Below are 12,510 nucleotides of genomic sequence, written 5' to 3' on the forward strand. Positions count from 1 at the left end.
CAACCCACGACCAGCTGTGGTTACGTTTTGCCCACGACCCTTTGCATGGAGCAGGTATGCATGCATGATGGGCTGTTTGTCCATATCAAAATCCTCCAAAAACTCACCATATTTTCATCAAATATTAATATAAATGTAAGAAATATTTATTATTTATTAAATTCCATCAAAGTCTTTTCATAGAAGAAACAAAACTCATAGGCTATAAATACACATAAAACATTCAAAATAGAGGTTCACAATCTTTATTTTCTATTATATATATAATTTCAGAATATCTTTTTTTATAATATATATACATATATATATTATAAAATACCTATTTAAATATTAGATTTCATCAAAAACATGTTCATGTTCATAGCTAAAAATGAAAAAGAAAAAAAAGAGCTGATTCAGCAAAGCAAATTATCAAGGGTCTGTATTTGCTTTCATTAACTAAAATAGCAAGAGAAACACAATCCATATATACATAGCGTGTTCATCCAAATCAGTTGGAAATTGATAAAAAAAAAATTTAAAAAAAAAATAGGAAGCATTACAAAATACAAACAACGCCCTGCATGCCATGGAGATGAACCTTTTTTTTTTTTTTTTTTTTTTCTAACCAACTGTAAATCAAAGTGCGCAACCCTGACCAATCAGAAACTGGGAACAACACGCAATATTGAATCCAAGCTCGTCTTTCCTCATCTCCTTCTTTTTCTTGAGTCAAAAATCATCATCACCTCTCCTTTATCCCTGTTAAAAAGACCAAAACAGCCCTAAAAAACAACCTTACTTTCCAACAAACCAAAGACAAAACCTCCAGTGTTTTAACAGTTACAGTTATTTCGCTATATATTTTAGCTTTTTGTTAATTAATATATTGTTTTAAACAACTACAATTTATACATTGAAGGGTCTTTTCGATCCTACAAGACCAACAAAATTATATAACTATTTAAAACAAAGCTATTAATATGATATTTATTATAGATTATATTTTATTATGCCTTTCATTGTTAAATTTTGTCATCTAAATTATAATTTAAAGTCATTGGAGCATAGCTATTTGAATAGCTAAAATACTATTTTTTTCTACTAAAATACTATTTTTACATCTCCATGTAGAAAAAAACCAAATGCAAGGAGAAAGTATATATACAGTTGGCATTTGTTTTTCTCTTTAAAAACAGAACAAGAAGAAGAAAGAAGCCTCCAAACCTCAATTGTGATGTGTGGGGCCAACCCCTGCTCTTGACAGGAAGGTGCCTCTGCTGCCCGATGCGCGTTCGATATCCCTTTCATTTCTCTTTTTGCTTTTTCTCCACCGAAACTCCATCTTCTTTACAGTGTAAACTTACCAGTACGAGTTCTTGACCTAAAGTAACCGGAAAAAATTCGAAGTCGTTGGAATAAAAACAAAGTAAAGGGCTTTGGAAGTTGGTTACTAAGATACCAGAAGAAGAAGAAATATTGGGCTTGGCTAGATCTTGTGCCTCTTTAGCCAACACTTACCACACGGTTTGTTTAGTCTAGATTCGTGAAATACTCGTAGAAATTTGGTGTTTTCTGATTTCTAAGTAGAATTATACATGTTCCAGCTTGAAATTGCTATTTGGTAGATTTAATTGCCAAATTTCTTGATCTTACCTTCTGTTTCATGTTTGACCACAGGAGCAGGCCTTACTAGTTTATCGCTTTAGAGATTTTCATGAAATACTCGTAGAAATTTGGTGAAATACTCGTAGAAATTTGGTGTTTTCTGATATGTTCCAGCTTGAAATTACTAATTGGTAGATTTAATTGCCAAATTTCTTGATCTTACCTTCTGTTTCATGTTTGACCACAGGAGCAGGCCTTACACAAAGTAGCGTGGAAAGCAATTGCTGAACCAAGCGAGCTAGTTGAGGCCAGAAGGGATCGGTACTAGTTTATCGCTATAGGGATTTTCATGGCTTCCACCAGCGTCAAAGGAATAACCTCATCTTCATCTTCTCCTCCTCCACTATATATGTATGACGTGTTCCTTAGTTTTAGAGGCAAAGACACCCGGAACAACTTTACTAGTCATCTATATTCTAATCTGAAACAGAGAGGCATCGATGTATACATGGATGATAGGGAGCTCGAGAGAGGAAAGCCCATCGAACCTGCTCTCTGGAAGGCCATCGAAGAATCAAGGTTTTCTGTCATTATATTTTCAAGAGATTACGCATCTTCACCATGGTGCTTGGATGAACTTGTCAAGATTGTTCAGTGCATGAAAGAGATGGGTCAAACTGTTCTGCCAGTTTTTTATGATGTGGATCCCTCAGAGTTTTATGATGTGGATCCCTCAGAGGTAACCGAGCGGAAACGGAAATATGAGGAAGCCTTCGGTGAGCATGAACAAAATTTCAAGGAAAACTTGGAGAAGGTACGGAACTGGAAAGATTGTCTCTCTACGGTGGCCAATCTATCTGGCTGGGACGTACGGAATAGGTAAATCATCTATCTACTTATTCTAATTCTCAAATCTGCCCTGTATTGTTTCATTGATGAACAAGCATGATAGTAAATGTGTATTTTTTTCATATGCATGTTTTTTTATTTTTATTTTTTTATGATATTTTGAACTGATGTGATCAAGCATTTCTAATCTTTATATAAAACTTCTTTCTATTCTTAGGTTTTTCTTTATATTTTTGAAAATAAAATAAATATTTAAAAAAAAAATTTAAATGTATAAAAATGTTGAAAATACTTACCTTGTCTTCAAGGCCTTATTCATGCTTTTTTTTTTTTTTTTTTTTTTTTGTGATAAAAAAAAAGAAAAGAAAAGTGGTTGGCTTGTTTGTAGAACACACAAGCTAGTAAGTTGTTCTGTCTTATTTAAGCAGCACGAGCAATGTCTTATGACACCCAAAAAAGGCATTTATTGATGTTTTCTGATTCACCATGACTTGACCTGCCTCTTTAAGTGGCATGTGTGGAGTAATTTTTTCTGTTTTGACACCAAATGACTTTCTTTTGTTTTGTCTTTATCCTCAAATTCTGCACCCGACCTTCTAAACTTTTATAGGAACCCTTCAATCTGTTTTTTTTTTTTTTTTTTTTATATTTGTTCTATTTTTTTTTAATTGATATTTTTTTATATGAATTATTTTTTAGAATTGAAATTTGCTGTTAATTTTATACTTTTTAATTTTTTAATCTATTAGATTTGATTCTCATTCTTTGGATTACTATTTATTTTATGTGAGATTATTTTTTTAATATATATATATATATATATATATATTATTTCTGATTTCATACTTTAACATTGAATTAAGCTTTTTGATTTAGTCTGGATTTAGGATTTAACAGATTGAGAATTTGGGACACTAACCTAGGTTTAGGAGATTTGTCTAGGTTTTTTTTTTGATGCTCATGTTTTTTTTTCCAGTTTCATTATTCAATATTTAATTTAATTAGAGACTAGGCTCTATTAAATTTTTTATTTGTTTTCTATAAGATTTTTAAATAATTTTAAAAATAACCAAGGTTATCTTAAGTCTTTTTATTTCTCATTCTTTGTTAAATCTAGCTCCTATTTTTTTAAAAATCCTTTTTTTAATTGAATAATTTTTTTTATGTTTAGCTTTTAATATTTGGTTGATTGAAATTGGGCTCTATTTTATTTTGATATGGGTTCCATGGAGTTTTCACCGATATGTGACTCGGATCGCAAGTTTCACAAGTTAATCATAGTTATTCCAGGTCGATCTAGTGTGTTGTCGTCACAATTATATTTTTAAATAAATATATCGTCCAATATATTATTATCTTAATATTTTAAAAGTCTTTTTCTAGCATGTATTGATTTTTTTACTTTCAAAATATTATTATATTTTTTAAAGGTTAGAAAAAAATAATCCAACACTTTAGGCCAAAAATCTAGTTAAAGAACTACACATTAAAGTGAAGTTTTCAACAAGTGGAAACTTATCATTAGTATCATCTATGGTTCAGTTTTTAAGGTATGACATAAAAGCTACATGAATTTTTTCCCATGAAAAAAATTATTTCTCAAAGTACTATAGGTGGGAAATTTTTTTTCAAACTAGCACAGGCATCACTAACGCAACTTGACACATGCAGGTCTCGCATGTCAAAAAAGTCTTCCTTTCTTTCTTTGTTGGGTTGGTCCCTCAATTTTTATATTTAGTTAACTTCAGATGGTATTACGATCATTTCATCTATTCTTTTGCACACAAAAAATATATGAATTAAAGTTAATATTTATTTCAACTGCAATCGCTAAAAATGAGTTAATTTTTGCCTAAAATATTGTTATGTTTTTGCCCAACTTAAATAAAAATAAGTTTATATTAATGAAATGATCATTATATTGAAATTAAATTAAGATTGTATAAAAATTGAAAGACCAAATAAAAGATTAAATAGAGAAGAAAGACGAAGAAATGCGTTGTGAAAATTTGAGTTGTGAGAAGCATATGTTAGTTTGGGAAATGTTCTTTGGGCTATGCTAATATGGGAAAAAAACTCAAAAATTAATAAAATTAAAGTTATTTTTTTAAAAAGTTAATTATGCTAAATAATTGAATTTTGTTAAAAATAATTATAAAAACAACTTAGTGGTCGACAAAAAATATGATAGAACTCCTTTTGCCTTTTGGTCTGTTAAAACCAAACTTAATGGATATTTTATTTCCTAGCTTTTGTTCTTGTATGCATGCTTCTGTAGTAACTGTGTGATTCTATAGGCAATGAGATAGCTATTGTACGATTCATTCTTAGCATCAATACAATCCTAGTTCCTTTTTTAGTTTATTCTTTCCTTTTCCTCTCTGTTCTTGAAGCTATCTATTATCAGGGCCCTATCTTTCTCAAAGGTTGGTGTATTAATTTCCGGCTAACAGCCATACATTTTCGAGCTACAATATGCTAATGTTTATCTTCCCATTATCACTATCTAATTTGATTTCTGCACACTGCATGATTAATGTTTTGCACCCTTCTATGCAGGAATGAATCGGAATCAATTAAAATAATTGTTGAATACATATCGTACAAACTAAGTATCACTCTGCCAACAATTAGCAAAAAATTAGTTGGAATAGATTCTCGTGTAGAGGTATTAAATGGCTATATAAGTGAAGAAGCAGGCAAAACAATCTTCATAGGGATTTGCGGAATGGGTGGCATAGGTAAGACGACTGTTGCAAGGGTAGTATATGATAGGATTCGTTGGCAATTTGAAGGTAGCTGCTTCTTAGCAAGTGTCAGAGAAGTTTTTGCTAGGGAAGATGGACAACGTCGTTTGCAGGAACAACTTCTTTCTGAAATCTTAATGGAACGTGCTTCTGTATGTGATTCTTCTAGAGGGATTGAGATGATAAAGCGGAGGTTACGACTTAAAAAGATTCTTCTTATCCTTGATGATGTAGATGAGAAAGAACAACTAGAATTCTTGGCTGAAGAGCCTGGATGGTTTGGTCCAGGGAGCAGAATTATCATAACAAGCAGAGATACAAATGTGTTAACTGGAAATGATGATACTAAAATTTATGAGGCTGAAAAATTGAATGATGATGATGCTCTCATGTTGTTTAGCCAAAAAGCTTTCAAAAAAGACCAGCCTGCTAAAGATTTCTTGGATCTATCCAAGCAAGTTGCGGGTTATGCTAATGGCCTTCCACTAGCTCTTGAAGTTATAGGTTCATTTTTGAATGGAAGACATGTCGATCAATGGAAAAGTGCAATTAATAGAATGAATGAGATTCCTCATGGCAAAATTATTGATGTGCTTCGCATTAGTTTTGATGGTCTCCATGAATCAGATAAGAAAATATTTTTAGACATTGCATGTTTCCTAAAGGGGTTTAAAATTGATCGAATAACAAGGATACTTGAAAGCCGTGGATTCCATGCAGGGATTGGAATACCAGTTCTTATTGAGAAATCTCTTATAAGTGTCTCTCGGGATCAAGTCTGGATTCATAATTTATTACAGATAATGGGTAAGGAAATTGTTCGTTGTGAATCCCCTGAAGAGCCTGGAAGGCGCAGTAGATTGTGGACATACGAGGATGTCTGCCTTGCATTGATGGACAACACAGTGAGTAGCTGATAAAGAACATTATCCATAAGATTTTATGAAGTTTATTTTAATTTACGCTCCATCTCTACTGTGTATTTGTTTTTTACTTGTATTCCCTTTTTGGTTGACAGGGAAAAGAAAAAATAGAAGCCATTTTCCTGGACATGCCTGGAATAAAAGAGGCACAATGGAACATGAAAGCCTTCTCTAAAATGAGCAAACTAAGATTGCTCAAAATCAACAACGTGCAGCTTTCTGAAGGACCTGAAGATCTTTCCAATAAGCTACGATTTCTTGAATGGCATTCTTACCCTTCAAAATCATTGCGAGCTGGTTTACAGGTGGATGAGCTAGTTGAACTTCACATGGCTAACAGTAGTATTGAGCAATTATGGTATGGGTGTAAGGTGAGATCACCTAATTTAAGGACCTTTGTATTTCTTTTTATCGTTTTCCTATATACTTATGATAGGAGCATCCATATTTCTTCTCCCCTGCCTGATTGCAGAGTGCAGTTAATTTGAAAATCATCAATCTCAGCAACTCACTAAACCTGATCAAGACTCCAGATTTTACAGGAATTCCGAATCTCGAGAACATAATTCTTGAAGGTTGTACAAGTTTGTCTGAGGTCCATCCATCACTTGCACGTCACAAGAAGCTTCAACATGTGAATCTTGTGCATTGCCAAAGTATTAAGATTCTCCCAAGCAACCTTGAAATGGAATCGCTTAAAGTTTTCACTCTTGATGGCTGCTCAAAACTTGAGAGGTTTCCGGATATAGTGGGAAACATGAACTGTTTGATGGTGCTTCGTTTGGACGGGACTGGTATTGCTGAACTATCTTCATCAATTTGTCATTTGATTGGCTTAGAAGTATTGAGCATGAACAACTGCAAGAACCTTGAAAGCATTCCAAGTAGCATAGGTTGCTTGAAATCCCTTAAAAAACTTGATATGTCTGGCTGCTCTGAACTTAAAAATATACCAGAGAATTTGGGGAAAGTTGAAAGTTTAGAGGAGTTTGATGTAAGTGGAACTTCAATAAGACAACCACCAGCATCCATTTTTCTTTTAAAGAATCTTAAAGTATTATCTTTTGATGGATGCAAAAGAATAGTTGTGAATCCCACGGATCAAAGGTTGCCTTCTTTGACTGGTCTGTGTTCTATAGAAGTACTGGGTTTACGTGCCTGCAATCTAAGAGGAAGGGAACTTCTTGAAGATATTGGCTACTTATCTTCATTGAGGTCTTTAGATCTGAGCCATAATAACTTTGTTAGCCTGCCTAAAGCTATAAATCAGCTTTCTGAATTGGAAATGCTTGTCTTGGAGGATTGCATGATGCTTGCATCTTTGCCTGAGGTTCCATCAAAAGTTCAAATAGTAAATTTGAATGGTTGTATAAGCCTAAAAACAATTCCAGATCCGATAAAGTTAAGCAGTTCCAAAAGATCAGAGTTCCTTTGTCTTAACTGCTGGGAATTGTACAATCATAATGGCCAAGACAACATGGGATTGACCATGCTTGAAAGATACCTCCAGGTCTTCTCTTAATCATACCCCAACCTCTCTGTATCTCTCTCCCTCTCCTTATCTCCATCTAACATTTTGGTTTTTCATGGTACAGGGTTTGTCTAATCCAAGACCTGGATTTGGTATCGCTGTTCCAGGAAATGAAATTCCAGGCTGGTTTAACCATCAAAGTAAGGGATCTTCAATTAGTGTACAAGTGCCTAGTTTGAGCATGGGTTTTGTTGCGTGTGTTGCATTCAGTGCAAATGGTGAAAGTCCTTCTCTTTTTTGTCATTTCAAAGCCAATGGAAGAGAGAATTATCCTTTGCCGATGTGTATTAGTTGTAACTCTATCCAAGTTCTGTCAAATCACCTTTGGCTATTCTATCTATCTTTTGATTACCTTAAAGAGCTTCAAGAATGGCAGCATGAATCCTTTAGCAACATTGAGTTGTCGTTTCATTCTTACGAGCAAGGAGTGAAGGTGAACAATTGTGGTGTCTGTTTGTTATCTTCTCTATTTATTAAACCACAAACATCTGCCCATTTTATTGTCACAAGCAAAGAAGCAGCTTCTTTATATAAAGATTCTTTAGCTTTTTCTTCGTCGTACCATGAATGGATGGCCAATGTCTTCCCTGTCACCAGTGTCGCAGATCTAGCCCCGAGATTCATTATACCAGTCGAGAAGGAACCAGAGAAAGTAATGGCAATTAGATCAAGACTCTTTGAGGCCATTGAAGAATCAGGGATGTCAATTATTATATTTTCTAGAGATTGTGCTTCTTTACCTTGGGACTTTGACGAACTTGTCAAGATTGTCGAATTCATGGATGAGAAGAGATCGGACACTATGTTTCCAGTTTCTTATGATGTCGAACAATCAAAGATGGATGATCAAACAGAGAGTTACACAATAGTCTTTGATAAGAATGAAGAAAATCTCAGAGAAAACGAGGAGAAGGTACGAAGATGGATGAATATTCTCAGTGAAGTTCAGATTTCAGCTGGATCAAAAAGGTAATAATTACTTATTCATCTGAATCGAAGAGGTAATAATTACTTCGAAAAGTTGCTTTCAGAAGAACTGAATGTCAACAAATCTATGATCTTTATAAATGGCGTGGGAAAACACCGTGCAAGTTCACAGCATGGTTAGAGTTTTTTTTCTTTTAAGGTAGATTTTGAATTTAAAAAAAAAAATATTTTTAAAGTAGTTTTTTTTTATTCAGAAACTTATTTTTCAATTTGAATGTGTTAATAAAGTTAAACAAACAAAATAATTGCATATATTCAACCTTCTAAAAAACAATATGCACAACACCATCAAATAACAATTTATATCCAAAAACTTGTAACCAAAATAGAATGCATGCACTGAAGTCTTGGACAAGTCATTATTAAATTTGATTGAGTTCATATTTCAGGACTTATGTTTAATTTGTTTTGGTTAAAAATTGATATAAATTTCTGGGAAAAAAACATATTGAACTCGGTTGAGTTCATGATCCAGCCATGGATTTATCGAATTAAGCAACAACAACCACACAATGTTTTTTCTCATATTGCTTTTTTACTGATATTTTTTTATGTATCTTTTTTTTAATATTTTTTAAATTTATGTTTCAAATAATATCCTTCATTATGATTTTTTTATAGATATTGTTTTTATAGTATTGTTCGTATTTAATTTTTGAAAAATTTATTATGATTCATTAATATATATTTTTTATTTTTTTGTATAAAAGAACTTAATTTTAAAAAAAAAAAAATATGAATTTTCAAATAACATTAACATGTACAACAACCTTGTATAATAATGTTTTTCTATTTTTATTTTATTTAATCAATTTAATATGTGTATTTATTTTTAATATCATTTGATTGAATAAAAATATTAATTTTAATAAACAAATTTAAAAAATATAAATGGGTAAATGTTCTATTTATTAATACATTCAAATTTTTTAATTTGATTTTTAATTATTGTTAATATATTATTTTATTATTATTTATTCACATAGTTGTCAATTTATTTGATTACATGTATGTATGAGATTTTTTAATTTATACTTTTAATTTGTTTTATGTATAAAATGCACAACTATTTTGTAAGAGAAAAAAATATTTGGTCCATAGAAAAGCAACATTTTTTTTTTTCACAAACAATTTGCAAAAAAAAAAAAACTATCAGTAGACATAGGCCCAAACAAAACGGACTACTCGGGCTAGTTTAACTTACTAGACTTAACAACGCTTAACTTTTATTTTTTCTTCTTTTAATTTTATTAAATTAATGCTTCTTTTATATTTTCTTAAATATTTTTTTATTTATATTTAGATTAACATCTCTTCTCATTTTTTTATGTTGTTTAGAGATCCTTTTTAAAATTACGGTTATTTTTTAGTTATGCATTTAATGTTTTAGGAGGTTTTTCTACTTTATCTATATATTTTTTTTAATCTTTTGTATAGATGAACTTTATTTTTTAAAATAAAAAGATTTTAATTTCAAATAATATTTATAATATGTGCAGCCTTGAATATTTTTTTTTTTCTTTTTATTTTATTCAATCAATTTAATATGTGTCTATTTTTATTATCGTTTGATTAAATAAAAAACTTGTTTTAATTAATAAATTTAGTAAATATAATTGCATAAATTTCTCATCTTGCGAAATTAAATATCTTAATCTACAACTATTTCTTGATTTTTCATATTTTATTTTTAGTTATTTTTATAAATGTTTTTTTCATTTATTAAGACACGTTGTTCTTGATTTATTTAATTATATTTATGCATAATATTTTTTTTTATTTCCACTTAAAAAAATTAAATACAAAAACATATTGAAAATTTTTTTTGTTAAGATTTTTTTTAACCTGCGACGAATTTTCGTAACAAGTATCTAGTACCATCGATTCCATGTATAGTTTGACTATGCGGTGGCGATGGGAAAACGAATGTTTAGTTTTCAAGTCCTTTTTTATCTAATCTAATTTTTTATATGACAATTTTACCTAACCGAATGATATAAATTTTTTTTATTCAGTAACAATTTAATGTGGTTCGACCCTACAATATGCATTAATAATTAAGGTTTGAGAAAATTCCCATTGTGCCAAGCTATATATATACACACACACAACACTTCTGACCTCTCCTTCTCATGACTCTCAGAGGCAAAGGAGCTCCAGCAACGCAGCAGCAGCAGATCCAGCTCCACCTCCACCAGCAGCGGATCCAGCATCTCCAACTGGTCAAGCAGTGGCAGGGATGGCTCCATTGGTTCCAGAAGCGCGAGCACTTGTCTGAGCAGCTGCGTAAGGAGCATCTCGAGCTGCAGGAGCTGCGTAAGGAGCATCTCGAGCTGCAGGAGCTGCTGGAGCGGCAGCAGCAGGGGCTGCTGGAGCTGGAGCAGCAGCGGCTGGACCAGCAGGAGCAGCGGCTGGAGCAGGAGCAGTGGCTGGAGCAGCAGGAGCAGCGGCTGGACCAGCAGGAGCAGCAGCTGGAGCTGCTGGCGCCGCAGGAGCTGCAGCTGCTGCGGCGGCAGCTGATGGAGTCGCTGCGGCAGCTGCTGGAGTGGCGGCAGCAGCTGGAGCGGCGGCAGCAGCAGCTGCTGGAGCTGCGGCAGCAGCAGCCGCTGCTGGATGGGCGGCAGCAGCGACTGCTGGAGCAGCGGCAGCGGCAGCTGCTGGAGCGGCAGCAGCAGCAGCTCGAGCAGCAGCAGCTGCTAGGGCTGCCACAGCTGCTCGAGCGGCAGCGGCAGCTGCACCGGCAGCCGCTGGAGCCGCTGCACCAGCAGCAGCAGCACGAGCAGCAGCGGCAGCTGCACCGGCAGCAGCCGCACCAGCAGCGGCGGCAGCAGCCGCTCAAGCAGCGGTAGCAGCTGTTGCTCGAGCAGCAGCAGCACCAGCAGCTGCCTTGGGTTTGGTTTGGAATCTAACTTGCTTTAGCTTGAAGATCTTCGTCAGTTTTTGCTCATGGTTTTGGTTTGGGGTAATTTGATTCACATTTTGCAATATTGGTTATCGGTATATTTTTATTTTGGCGTCTCGGTGTTTCTGCGACCGTAGATTCCAAGAGGTTTTTCCAGCTACTAATTCTATAAATATAATGAAAACAGAAATGAGAAACTCGTCAGTTTTTCTATTGATGTAGAACGAGGAAGAAGACGTGGGGGAGAATAGATGAAGGAGGAGAATAGTGTTAGAAGAATAGAAAGGTGACGAGTAAATACAAGGGGAGAGCAGTAGGAGTTGATATCCAGAACTCTTAATTAATACTAAAAATCTTATTAATGTAAATGAAGGAAAAAAATGGATTTTTGGGTAATATTATTTATATTAGTACTAAAAATCTTGAAAGATTATTATTAAATGTAGTATTTTAAGTAGTGAATAAAAATGATGATTATTAATATTTAATGTGATTATGCTTAATTAACTAGTGAAATATTATTATTAAATCAGTATTTTAAGGTTATATTATTTTTCGCTTCTACTATTTTTTGTTATTTTTTCTAATGTTAGTATTTCTAATCTAAATAAAATATTTAATTTGTTTATAACATGTTTTCAATGATTAAATGTTGTCTTTTTTTTATTTTGCAAACAGATTTAATTTTGTTGTGGGATCAGTACTTGACCTTATATATTGTGAGTATTAATAAAATGTTTAATTTGTATATAACATATTCTTCTTAAATTTAGGATAATCCCACACAACAAGAATTCACAGTTTTACCGATGGACATATTTCGTTGGTCTGTGATTGATAGTACGTCGGTAAAATAATTACCGATGGAATATGTCCATCGGCTTACCTTTCGTCGGTGATTCCCCATTCTGTCGCTATATCGGTCGGCAAAACAAAAAAACCATTTACCGAAGCTTTTACGGACGAAATATGCGCGCCAAAATT

General features: G+C 33.2%; 1 protein-coding gene across 1 annotated transcript; it reads left to right on the top strand.

Annotated features, from left to right (window-relative positions):
* The first annotated feature begins 1,193 nt into the window (after positions 1-1,193).
* LOC118053518 (TMV resistance protein N-like) lies at positions 1,194-11,739 on the top strand. Its single transcript, XM_073405823.1, has 6 exons — positions 1,194-2,466; positions 4,996-6,088; positions 6,202-6,477; positions 6,579-7,616; positions 7,702-8,606; positions 10,768-11,739. Exons 1-6 carry the CDS (start codon positions 1,937-1,939, stop codon positions 11,471-11,473), a joined length of 4,548 nt encoding a protein of 1,515 aa, XP_073261924.1. The 5' UTR covers positions 1,194-1,936; the 3' UTR covers positions 11,474-11,739.
* The last annotated feature ends 771 nt before the right edge of the window (positions 11,740-12,510 follow it).

This window comes from Populus alba, chromosome 17 (genome assembly GCF_005239225.2).
Source record: "Populus alba chromosome 17, ASM523922v2, whole genome shotgun sequence".
NCBI lineage: Eukaryota > Viridiplantae > Streptophyta > Magnoliopsida > Malpighiales > Salicaceae > Populus > Populus alba.